This window comes from Bufo gargarizans, chromosome 11 (assembly GCF_014858855.1).
Source record: "Bufo gargarizans isolate SCDJY-AF-19 chromosome 11, ASM1485885v1, whole genome shotgun sequence".
NCBI lineage: Eukaryota > Metazoa > Chordata > Amphibia > Anura > Bufonidae > Bufo > Bufo gargarizans.
This window is the reverse complement of record NC_058090.1, coordinates 66,409,115-66,422,224: the sequence shown is the minus strand read 5'-3', so window position 1 is coordinate 66,422,224 and position 13,110 is coordinate 66,409,115. Positions and strand designations below refer to the sequence as shown.

The window sequence follows — 13,110 nt, the reverse complement described above, 5'->3', positions numbered from 1 at the left end:
ATCAATAGCAAATACAGAAATGCTTTTCTCTAGTGCACTAGTAGTCAACCCATGAAAGTGAACGAACTGTCCATTGATCAGGTTAACCCCAGCCCCACTATCGATAGATATCTCGATTTCCACCGTTTTGGACTCTAGCGCCACCTCGGCAGAGAAATCGGGTACTACCAGTAAATTACAAAGGTACGTTTCTTTGCTCCCCAGCCACACCACCAATAGTTATTTGGGGATTAAATGTTTTTATTTTGTTTTCACCTTGACACTGAATGTAAAATATTTACAAAATGTCCCTTCTTTCCTCAACAAAAACAGATTCCCTTCATATGACCAAAGCTCTTGCCAGCAGTCTCAGGAGTAGCTTCCCCCTAACTGCACAGGCACATCACAAGGCACAACCACAGGTGTTTCTTTACCATAAGTGTCAAAGAAAGCCGCCACCTTTTTTGACAGTACGTCTTGAGGGTGAGGACCTCTAGATCTCTCCCTCAGGCGTCTATCAAGACAGCAGCAAGGAACATAGCTGCTTCCAATGACTTAGCATTTTCATGAAAGGCCAACAACGCCAACAGCCTCTCAGATAAACCCTGACAGAATTGGCTACGGAGAGCAAGATCATTCCACTGCGCATCCGTAGCCAATCTCCTAAATTCAGAGCAATAGTTCTCCACGGAGCGCTCTCCCTGCCGTAAACCACGTAACTTGGTTTTGGCCTGAGAGATCCGATCTGGGTCATTGTAACTAAGACCCAAGGCTCTAAAAAAATTAATCTACCGACTGGAGGGACGGTGATCCGGTCGGCAGAGAAAAAGCCCACGACTGGACATCATCTTTAAGCTAAGAAATGATCATACCCACGGGTTGACTCTCGTTCCAATAAGAGTATGGACGCAGCTTAAAGTATAAATTACATGACTCCCTGAACCGGATGAAATTGTCACTACCTCCAGAAAATCTGTCCGGGAGAGCCACCTTCGGTTCAGGGCAGGCCTGGTACCCACCACCGGAACCAGCCGCCTGTGGTTTCTGAATCTGTAAGACTGTCGCGCGGCGGTCTGCTACCTCCAAAGACTGTTCGACCAGTGCAGACATAAAATCCATAGCTAACAAAAAATGGCGGTTATGGCGGTAGATAATGTCACGTATGAGGTAAAGCAGTAAACACCACACTGACAACCAGGGGGGAAGGGAAAAGCCACTAGGCAGGCCTCAAAGCTAGGGAAGGGAAAGGGTCACCACCTAAAGAACCCTACTCCTGGCCCTGACTCCTAACCGTATGGGCACCACTTGAAGGTAGAAATGCCCATACACAGGAACCTGGAGACCCTGAGGATCCCTAAAGATATTGGCAGGGCTGAGACAACCCGTTCCTTCCAAGATGAAGGAACAAGCATCTCCCTGAGGCACAGTAACCACAACCAAGGGGAAAAGACAAAATACAAACAAGCAAGACACTTAGCTTCTGTTGTAGAAGTATGAGCAGGAACTCAGGGAGAACCACACTCCAGCTCTTTCCAAAACCAAATGAAGCAATCTACCACATAGTCAGAAGGGTGGGGTCAGACTATAAGGGTAGAAGTGACGACCACTGAGCAACAGCTGAGACAAGGGAAGTGGTCATTAACCCTATCAACACTGAATCAAGGAGGCTGTTAGATTCCTCCATGCTCAGCCAGTCTCCTTGATCTTCTGACATCAGTTCCCTGAGGGACCGTGACACTATCAGAAGATATGCACAGTGTCATTGACATCATCTCCAGGCAGAACTGATGGCAGAGTTTGACAAGGAAGTTTTGAATAGGGGAACAACATGACAAATTTTTATCCTGTGGCAGATAATATGTTCAAACCACCAGTGTCAACTCTGGGTCTATGCACGTAGCTTTAAAGGGCATCTGTCAGCAGATTTGTACCTATGAAACTGGCTGATCTGTTGCAAGTGCATTTGGCAACTGAAGGCATCTCTGTTGGTCCCATGGTCATATGTGCCCACATTGCTGAGAAAAGTCATGTTTTAATTTATGCAAATGAGCTTCTATGAGCAACAGGGTAGTTTCCATTACGTGTAGATGCTCTACTCTCTTTGCCTCACCATCTCTACTTTGATTAACAGTACCAGGTATGAGGAGAGGCAGAGAGAGCTGAGCCTCTAAAAGTAACAGCAACGCCCTCATGTCTCCTAGAGGCTCATTTGCATATATTAAATCATCATTTTTCCAGTAATGTAGGCACATATGAACATTGGACCAACACAGAGCCCAGCCCTTTTTTTGTTTTGCATTTTAGGTTTTTTTCCCCCACATTCCAGTAGCCATAACTTTTTAAAAATGTCTGTTAATATAGTCATACGAGGGCTTATGTTTTGCGGGATAAGTTATACTTTTAAAGGGCACCATTTAATTTACCATGTCTCTTTTTGGGGTTAAGTTGGAAAAAAAACACACAATTCCACTAAGGTTTTGGGGGTTTTCTTCACATTACAGTGTTCACTGTGTGCTAAAATTGATATGATGTCCTTATTCTGCAGCTCAATATGGATACGGCGATACCAAACTTGAATAGATTGTTTGTTTTAGTACTTTAAAAAAATAAATTTTTCTTTACTTTGCCATTTTCTTACAGCCATAACTTAATTTTAATAGTTCAGACATTTTTGGACACAGCAATACCTGATATGTTTATTTTTTATTGTTATTATATTTTTATATGTAAAATTGTGAAAGGTGTGTGATTTAAACTGTGATATTTTAATGGTTATTTCTTTCTTTCTTTTTTAACTTTTTATTTAATAAATATTATCCCCCCTTATGGGGATACAACCTGGGATCTTTTGGTCCCTTTTCCTATTCATCCTAATGCCTCATTCACATGTCAGTGATTTGGTCAATGATTTCTATCAGTGATTTTGAGACAAAACCAGGTGCGGCTCTAAACACAAAAGAGGTGCAGATCAATCCTGGTTTTGGCTCACAATCACTGATGGAAATCAGTGACCAAAACACTGACGTGTGAATGAGGCTTAATAGAGGATTTTTACACTGTCCCTGCTGCACTGTACCTTGTGCAAAGAGTAGCAGGGAACTTACCATGGCAGGCCTGGAAGGTAGCTCCACAATTAAACTGCGGGGTCTCCGATCAGAAAGCAGAGTGAGGTGCCCTCATAGGTGCCCTCATCAGTGCTGATCGTGGCACCCGAGGGGTTAAATGACGTGGTTTAGTGGGATCGCCATTCCCCATCAGTGCTGCAGGTGCCTGATGTATGATACAGCCGGAGCGGCTCACGGCAGCAGCCTGGTCCATAAATTCACTGAACCACTGTGATGTACAGTTAAGTCACAGTGGTTGAAGGGGTTAAAGGGGTTTTCTGGTTTGCATTCACATTTTTTAAAATAATCGTTTATGAAGGTTTTTTTAATTTTGTAATGTATTTCTTTTACCATTATTGCTGATATCTTTCTTTCTGGGCTGTGGTCCCATGACCATGTCTATGTAGCTCTTTCCTATTTCCTGTGATGTTATGTTCATGGGCATGTCAAAGCAGCAACAGAGCCAGTGATTGGGAAGTGTGAGTATGTAACTAGCTGGTTGGGAGGAGCTATAAACTAGCCAAGTGTTGTTAAGGGCGGTGCTGGAAATGTGACGGACAAAGGAGAAGTGCATCATGCATTTGGTTGGATACAGCAACTGGAAGTGCTACATACAGGATGGAAATAAACCAAGGTTATTTGCTTACAAGTTGAAAATGGGCCAGAGGAATCCACAGTAAAAAAAAAAGCATGGGAGAGATGTACATGAGGTAAGTAACGACGTGAGTATATCTGTTAAAACCATAGTTAAAACCATAGGTCATATGAAATATATGTGTATTAGTTTTTGTAAACCACATTTAATACGTAAAGAACTACTATTGTTGTTGCTTCTTGTCTATTTTACATACAGACTGCAAAGCAGAAATCGCCTTTCTCTTAGATGGCAGCAATAACATTGGACAGCGTCGCTTCAACCTACAAAAGAATTTTGTGGCTAAAGTTGCCCTAACGCTAGGCATTGGCACAGATGGTCCTCATGTAGGAGTTGTACAAGCCAGGTAATATGCCATGCTGTCATAGATGATAAAATAAATGGGATGCACCATTCACAGAGAACATTTAGACGTCTTGTTCACTACATAACCCTGTTTTGCCTAAATTCTTCTATTTAAGTGAGCTACCAAAGACAGAGTTCTTTTTGAAAAATTTCACCTCATCAAAGGATGTTGTGTTTGCAGTAAAGGAAATCAGCTTCAGAGGAGGAAACTCCAACATAGGTCAGTAGTAATAATAAATGAAATGGGAGGGAAATAGATTAAAGTAATTTGATTTGTGTATTACGGGGTTGCCCATCTTTTTCAAACCTCACAGAGGGTCCAGATTCATGGTGGTAATCATACTTACTTGGTCTACGCCTCTGGGCTCCGGCTTCACCACTCAACTGCCTCCTAAGCAGGTCTCTGGTTTCCCCAACATCAACATCCTTTTGATGACGAGCACATGAGCACTGCAGCCAATCTCTGGCTGCTGGGACCCACGGAGTAGGCAATGGAGTTGGAACCCAGAAGTAGTGACCAGGCTAGATTGGCAGGTGACTCATTGTATGTTTAACAAGGGAGCCTGTTAATTTTGTCCATGGTTTAGGCAATATGAATCTTCTGATAGGTTCCCTCTAAGAGGACCCAGCCTTTCTGCTGCTTGAAGTAAAATTTTAAATGGCGCCCCTTCCCGTGCCAAATTCTCAATCCAACCACTCCCCCCAGCCTTACTGCTAAAGACATATTTGGATGGACATTATATACGGGAGAATACAGCACTACAAACCTGTGACCTCCAAAGATGTTTCTCCTGTGATGTAGACAGACATTCTCTTTCTTCATCTGGACCAGACCGCCTTGATGACATTTTTTAGCTGTCTCACATCTCTGCATAGTTTGCCACACAGACATCTTAGGTTCCTAAATTTTTAATCATCCACCTCTCCTGGTACTCCTGAGATTGTTATTTTGCTGCTACCCCCAAATTCTGTGCCTACTGTGCTCTCCAATACCCACGAACACTATACTGCAAAAATAATAGTGCCATACAGATAGTTCCCCCCATAGTAATAGAGCTCCTAGACTGCCCTTAATAGTAACAATGTCCCCACAATACCCACAATAGTGGTAATGCGCCCCAAGACGGGCCCTCATAAGTAGCAATGCCCTCCATACTATGCCCAATAATAATAGCGTCCCCAAAAGGCCCCCTTATAGAGCACACAGTAGTAATAAGGCACCCTATAGTGTTCCCAGTAGTTATAATGCCTCTATAGTGGCCACAGTATTTATAAAGACCCCCCTGTAGTGTCCCTAGTATTTAAAATGTTTCCTGTAGTATCCTCAGAATTTATAAAGCACACTGCAGTGCCCACTGTAGTTATAATACACCACTGCAGTGCTTCTTGTATTCATAATGCCCCTTCTAGTAGCCCCAGCATTTATAAATGCCTGCTGTAGTGCACCTGGAAATTAAAATGATCCCTTGTAGTCCCCCCCCTGCACCATTCTACAGCCTCATAGGCTTCAGGCCTAGTGGCCTGTGACCTATGAGGTTGAATAGAGGGGTCCTCTGTTCGAGGTGAGATGCTCATTTTGCCTCATGGTAGATGCAGCCCTGAAAGGACTTGTCACTATAAAATGAACTGCAATCTGCAGAAGGTTATAAAGCAGGAGGAGATGAGCAGATTGATATATAGTTTTGTGCAAAAAGATTCAGTAAAGCTTGTAATTTTCTATTACAGCAGTGAGTGTGGAGCTGCTGTGTCAACCAACAGCTTTGGCTTTGTGCTATTCCTAAAGGCAGTCCCTCTGGTTTTTACCAGTAGCTCCTGTACAGGGATTTAGACTTCACTGCAGGGGAACCACCATTCTGCTACCTCCTGAAGTGGTCTCTGTATGATTGACACCTGATCGCACAGGAGTTGCAGACATTGATACAGACCACAAAGGGTTGAAGCAAAACCATATTCAGGGACAGGCCAAGGTCAGGGCAGGCAGAGTAAACATTCTGATAAACAATCTGATAAACATTCTGATTTCAGGACTAGTAGTGAAGGGCCAATAGAGAGGTCAGGTAGAAAAGGGTTAGAGTCCAGTAAACTGGTTGAAGTCGTTACAAAGGCAGACAGACTATCCAGCAAGGAACCTATTGCTCAGGCACCTTGCCACAGGAGAGGGTGCCATAAGTACAACAGGGTCACCAGCTATTGGCTAATAAAAATTAGGAACATGTTTCCTTCCTCTCTATACAGTCCCTAGATCTGATAAAGAAAAGACTGTCTTCACAGAGTCACCAAAAAAGGCTGCATAGGAGTCAAGGGAGGAGACTCTAAAAGAAATGAGTGAGATGAAGGGTCTAGGGACTGATATCCAGGTGAAGAGCAAAGGCGCCAAATAAATACAGAAAACTGCGGTAGACACACCGATAAAGTGCTTAAAGGGACTCTGGGTGGAGCCCCCACAGGGTCTCCAAAAAAGATTGGGTGATGCTCCTATATCTGCTTCAGCAGAACACAGCGTGGAGCAGTTGAACCAGAAGGCCGAAGAGCGGGCCCTTCCAACAAACTGGTGCAAAAAACTAAGAAAAAAACTTAAAAAGTTTGACCAGCCCCAGGCTGAAGAGAAATACATCTTGGCCCGATATGCCGAAGAACATGACCAAGCGAAGGAGGGTGCTCGGGAAAAAGAGACCAAGGCCCTCTCCTTGGCTAAAGCAATTGAAGAAGCACAAGAGGAGTGAGATGAGTTTGAAAGGCTGAACAAGCAACTCAGAGCAGAGATGGAGGATCTTGTGAGCTCAAAGGATGACAGAAAGAACATCTATGAGTTGGAGAAGTCTAAGCCAGAGCCTGTTAAGAAGGGATCTGGAGATGGTGGCGCTGCAGTGCCAACCGAGGCAGAGAAGATCTTTCTGCTGAACCTGTGGATGGGGCTAATGTGGATGCAAATGCCAGAAGTCGACGAGTCTGGTGAAGACCTCGGTGTCCCCGGTACCTCCTACCTTGACGTGAAAGAGGAAAAGGACTTAAGAGGACAAGTATATGATGTCAGGCCTAAGAAAACCAAGGCTGAAGACGTTAAGGCCAAGGTGTTGGAGAACATGAGGTCCTCAGGTGCCCCAGTGATCGATGGAGAAACTACCGAAGTGGAAAAAACCACTAAAGAAGCTGAGGTCTCTGAACTGCCGCCAAAGTCGGAGAAACCACTGCTGGAAAGAAGGTAGAAGTGAACCGGAGGCATGTAAAAGAAGCGAGCGGGGATAAGCCTGCACTGCTGAAGGAGCCCCTCAAGGCAAAGGAGAAAGGGTCGGGACACGACCATGACTGGGATAAGTTCGGTCAAGAGCTGCAACAGTCCAAGAAAGGACATGAGGAGTGTGTGCAGAAGCCAGAAAATCTAAAAAGAGAGCCTGCTAGTCATATAAAAAAATCTTCTGAGAGAAGTCCCAGAAACCGAATGCCAAATATGGAAAGGAACAGAAAAAAAGAGAGAGACCACGGGTGCATCACCCTCGCTCGGGAAAGAGAGTACCTGCTTATGAGATGGGCAAGAAAATCCCGTAGGTCTTATCGCCTCTGGAGTAAACTCATGAGGGTGACAAACCAAGCACTGTTGTCCTGGGTCTTGCAGAATAAGGGGAAGACTGTAGGTCGATGCCCGTTCACGAGCATCTGGATTTTTCCCTCTTACGGGCTTGAACAAAGGGGGGGTATGTGAGGCAGCGATAGGCCTCATAGCTGCTAGGGGAGATTCATGGCAGGAGTTTCTGTGTCTTCCCCATCAGTCATCAGGTCTGAGGCAGCACCAGGTGACACAATCAGTCTTGGATAAGAGCCCAGCCCAAACTGTCAGTCGAAGAGAAAGAGAGTCTTTGTGAAACAGAGTCCTGCTGGAGGCTAAGTGCGAGTAGTGGGGAGGACTACTGGGCCACACTTCCCCATAAAGGTACTAGACTTGAGACCATTTGTGAACGGTGCTCTGTAACAGTGCTCTGTACAGCCAGGAGGCTGATAGACATTGGGCTGGGAAAGCCCCATGTTTTAACCGTGTTATGTTTAGGTAGAGCCCAGCCAGGCGAGTGTTTATTATTTTGTATAACTGTTTATGTTTACGCAGATGTGCCGCAATAAACCACAGTGTTTGGACCTTAAACTTGGTGCCTGGCGAAGATATTTGTGAGAATGACTCCTGAAAGAGAGCTAATCCCCCACACTAATTAAAAAACAGCCTCTAGCAGGAGAGAATGACTTCAAGGTAAATCCCCCATAAGGTTCTCTCTATCTTTAATCGAACATAGCCTAAGTCTCAGGCAGAGATAGTGTGTAGACCAGGAAATGTGGTGGAGTAATTCCAGGCAACAGGTCATTAGGGAAGTTTTAGGAATGATGCAGTGGAAGAGTCTCAGCCTCCTCCTTGTTAAAATCATCTGTATAGCAAGCATGAGAGAGAGGCAAGTCCTGCAGGCCTGTGATTGCCAGACTCGGAACACAGTAAGGCATCGTGAGCCCCAATAAAGAAACTTCCCATTTGACCAGGGGCATAAAGGCAGAGCTAGGGTAACCCCAACAGCAGTGGGCTCACAGATCTAGGCAGGACATACAAGGAGATCTTCTCAGAATGCAGAATTCCTACCTGGAGATCCAAGGACACAGTGGCATACTGTATATGTTCTGGGTGAGGTACTCTGTGGACAGATGTCACCACTAAGGACTTCTTCAGTTACATGTTGAATATGTGGTGCCGGATCACTAGGCCTGGTCCAGGAAGTTACCTGCCAAACTGGAATCCAGGAAGGCCTGTTCAGTAAATTGCCCATTGCCAGACAAAAGGATGATTGGAATTGTTAGTTGTGGAGAGTGGACATTCTTGCCCAGGGTTCTCCTAGGTACTCGAGTTTCCTTGTGGGGATGTAATGTCCTGATGTAATGTCTAGTGTTGGTCGAGCACCAAAGTGCTTGAGTGCTCGAGTAGAACACCTCAAGATGCTCGGGTGCTCTACCGAGCACCTGTTACGACCGCTATCCCAGCAGCAGTCGTGTCGCACCAGATGGAGGGGAAGGGGGGACTCTTATCTACGGATATGAAATAGAACGGCCACCCCTGACTAACCCTAAGCTGGCACCTGTCTGCCCTGATACCCTAGACGGGGTGTGAACCCGTGCGGCGAGCAGGAAGCCTAAACCCTCAGTCACCCTAGCAAGACTAGACTGGGGAAAGGCAGATGGGAGCACTAGTCACCATCACTCATGTCTAGGAGAACAACAGGGGAAGACAGCAACAAACAAACAATCTATAGCAGAGATAGACTTATCCAGTCACGAGCAGAGAAGGTGATCCCAATAGCGACAGTCCACGCCAGACAAGAGCTCCACAGCAATACCGTCAAATGATCTCCTTCAAAGGTCAGAATAGCACTGGAAGTAAGAACTATATCTGGCAATGACTGCAAGTGAAACTGAAACTAATATAGTAGCTGGGAGTGGCAGACACGACTCACCTGAGAAGGATGCCTACAAACTCCCAGTCAGGACAAAAAGGCAAAACCCGGATGACATACCCTGAACCACGGAGCAAACTCATAAGCTATCGCGAGTAGCAAGTCGCTGCGACCTTCTCCTCCCAGAACTGTCTGGATCAGTCACAGTCGTGACAGCACCCGAGCACAATGGAAGTCAATGGGAGAACCTGAGCAATAAACCAGGCACCCCTTGCTCTGAAGAGGAAAGGGTGTCTGGTTCATAGTAAAAGGACAGAAATTGATGGAAACACCACTGAAATGGTCCTGGAACAGCATGGGGAGGATGTCTGGATGTATCTTGGACTCCCAGGTCGCTGCTGGGAACAATGTTGTCCGAGTAGTATGCCAATTTTACAGACTGACAATAATATGCACCAAAACGAAGATAAAATCGATTTTAGGGGAAACATTATTAGGAAACATACTTTCCTGCATATTTACTTGTATATAAAGTGCAAGTGCTGCCAAAAATTTCAAGGAAGAGGCACTCCGATACAACCTGTATATCACATAACGAAGGGCCTCATTCACATTTCCGTACAATTGTTCAGGTAGTGGGACTCCTAAACTCGTGAAGCCTATGCACTAAGGGAAAGGGCTGCCAAAAATTACAAGGAACCGGCACTCCAATACACCCTTCATTACACATAAAGGAGGGCATCATACACACCCTTGAAAAATTATGATTGCTGGCCTGCTGGTGACCCTCAAAAACATTAGGAGCAAGGGCCTGCTGGTGACCCCCTAAAACATTAGGGGTAAGGGCCTGCTGCTGATCTGACTATCTAAAACATTAGGGGTGAGGGTCTGTTGCTGAGCTGACCATTTAAAACATTAGGGGGGTGGGCCTGCTGCTGAGCTGACCATCTAAAAAATGTTGGGGTGAGGGCCTTCTGCCGAGCTGACCATCTAAAAAAAATTGTGGGCGAGGGCCTGCTGCCGAGCTGACCATCTAAAAAATGTTGTGGGCGAGGGCCTGCTGCCAAGCTGACCCTCTAAAACATTAGGAGCGATGGTAGCCTAATAAGCATGTTGATATGATGGAGGAAGAGGAACAGAAACGGGAGATTGAACCGTATACCCTTTTTAATGGTGGAAGCAGTGCATGGGAATATAATGTATTCAATACACCATAAAAGACACATTTAAAGTGCCTTTATGTTCAGCCTCTTTCTTCTGGTGGAGTAGAGAAGTCAGGGGAAATCCAGGCCTTCTTCATTTTTATAAGAGTCAACCAGTCAGCATTTTCAGTTGATGGATGTGCTTATCAGTTATTATGCACCCCAGCAGCACTAAATACACGCTCTGACAAAATGCTGGCGGCGGGGCAGGCAAGCACCTCCAAGGTGTAGAGTGCCAGTTCGTGCCATGTGTCCAGCTTGGACACCTAATAGTTGTAAGGCACACAGGGATCACTGAGGACACTGACACGGTCTGCTACGTACTCCTTCACTATCTTCCAAAATGTTTGCCTTCTTGTGACACTAGGCCGTGCATCAGGTTGAGGGTGCTGGCGGGGTGTCAAAAAATTGTTGCAGGCCTTGGAGAGTGTTGCCCTGCTTCTGTTAGAACTGCTGTGTGTTCCACTCGTCTCCCCTCCTTGGTTCGCCAAGGAACTACAGACTCTGCAGCCAGCGTTGTCAGCTGGAAATTTTTGGAGCAATTTTTCCACAATGACCTTCTGGTATTGCACCATTTTGCTTGTCCTCTCCACCACAGGAATGAGAGATGAGAAGTTATCTTTGTAGCGGGGGTTGAGAAAGGTAAACAACCAGTAATCAGTGTTGGCCAAAATGCGTACAACACAAGGGTCATAGGAAAGGTAGCCTAACATAAAGTCAGCCATGTGGGACAGAGTCCCAACAGACAAGACGTTGCTGTCCTCATCAGGAGGATGACTCTCAATCTCCTCATCCTCTTCCTCCTCTTCTGCCCATCCACGCTGAACAGATGGAATAAAACTTCCATGGGTACTACCCTCTGTAGCGGAGGCAACCATCTCCTGCTCCTCCTCATCATCATCCAATTTGGGCTGAGAAGACGAACTGAGGGTGGTCTATCACCCTGTGTTCTTTCTTCCCCCCCATTTCCACCTCTTCCACATGCAAAGCATCCGCCTTAATTGTGACCAGCGAGTGTTTGAGTAGACACAGAAGTGGGATGGTTACGCTGATAATAGAGTTATCACCGCTCACCATCTGTGTGAATTCCTCAAAGTTGTGTAAAACCTCACAGAGGTCAGACATCAATGCCCACTCGTTGCTTGTGAAGAGTGGAAGCTGACTGGAAAGGCGACGACCATGTTGCAGCTGGTATTCCACTACTGCCCTCTGCTACTCACACAGCCTGGCCAACATGTGAAACGTGGAGTACCAACGCGCGCTCACATCGCACAACAGTCAGTGAGCTGGCAATTGCAAGCGCTGCTGCAACGTTGCCAGACCGGCGGAAACTGTCGATGACTTGCAGAAATGGGCACACACACGGCGCAACTTCACCAGTAGCTCAGGCATATTGGGGTAGGTTTTGAGAAACCGCTGAACCACTTGGTTGAACACGTGGGCTAGGCATGGTATATGTGTGATCTTGCCAAGCTCCAAAGCCGACACCAAGTTATCGTTATCAGCCATTAGCAGACACAACCGTGCCTGGTTGCAGGTTGAGTGGCAAGAGCCACAGCTCAGTCTGGTCCCTTATCCCCTTCCACAGCTCTGCTGCGGTGTGCTGTTTGTCACCTAAGCACGGCCTGTTGGCGCTTCCTCACTGCAGTGCTACACTGCTTCCAGCTACTGACTAATGTCTGAATGGTGCTGCAAGATAATTCATAGGTGGAAGTGTAAGAGGAGGCAGAGGAGGAGAAGGGGCGGTTGCAGCCACTAACGTAGGTGGTGGCGGAAACCCTGATGGAAGTAGTGCCCGCAATCCTTGGCATCAGTAGCACCTGTGCCATCCCAGGGTATGACTCGCTCCCGGCCTCCACAACATTCACCCAGTGTGCAGTCAGGGAAATGTAGTGTCCCTGGCCAAAAGCACTTGTCGATGTGTCAGTCATTAAGTGGACCTTCCCAATAACTGTGTTGGTCAGGGCACTGGTGATGTTACGGGACACATGCTGGTGTAAGGCTGGGACTGCACACCGCGAAAAATATTGGCGGCTTGGGACAGAGTACCGCAGGACAGCTGCCGCCATCAGGCTGCGGAAAGCCTTAGTGTCCACAAGCCAAAATGGCAACATTTCCAGGGCCAGCAATTTGGAAAGGTGCGCATTTAGTGTTATGGTCTGTGGGTGGGTGGCTCGGTATTTGCGCTTTTGTTCAAAGGCAGCACAGTGGCTCAGTGGTTAGCACTGGTGCCTTGCAGCACTGGGGTCCTAGGTTTGAATCTGACCAAGGGCAACATCTGCATGGAGTGTGTATAGTCTCCCCGTGTTTGCGTGGGTTTCCTCCGGGTGCTCCAGTTTCCTACCACAGTCCAAAGAGATACTGATAGGGACCTTAGATTATGACCTTAGACCTTAGACAGTTGG

At 46.3% G+C, this 13,110-nt stretch overlaps 1 protein-coding gene across 1 annotated transcript in view; it reads left to right on the top strand.

Moving 5' to 3' along the window:
- COCH (cochlin) overlaps nt 1–13,110 on the top strand; it is a 147,585-nt gene that overhangs the window by 116,749 nt on the left and 17,726 nt on the right. Inside the window, exons 10-11 of the mRNA XM_044271268.1 lie at nt 3,937–4,084; nt 4,200–4,303. Of these exons, the coding sequence (XP_044127203.1) occupies nt 3,937–4,084; nt 4,200–4,303 (252 nt within the window). The remainder of the gene's footprint in view (nt 1–3,936; nt 4,085–4,199; nt 4,304–13,110) is intronic.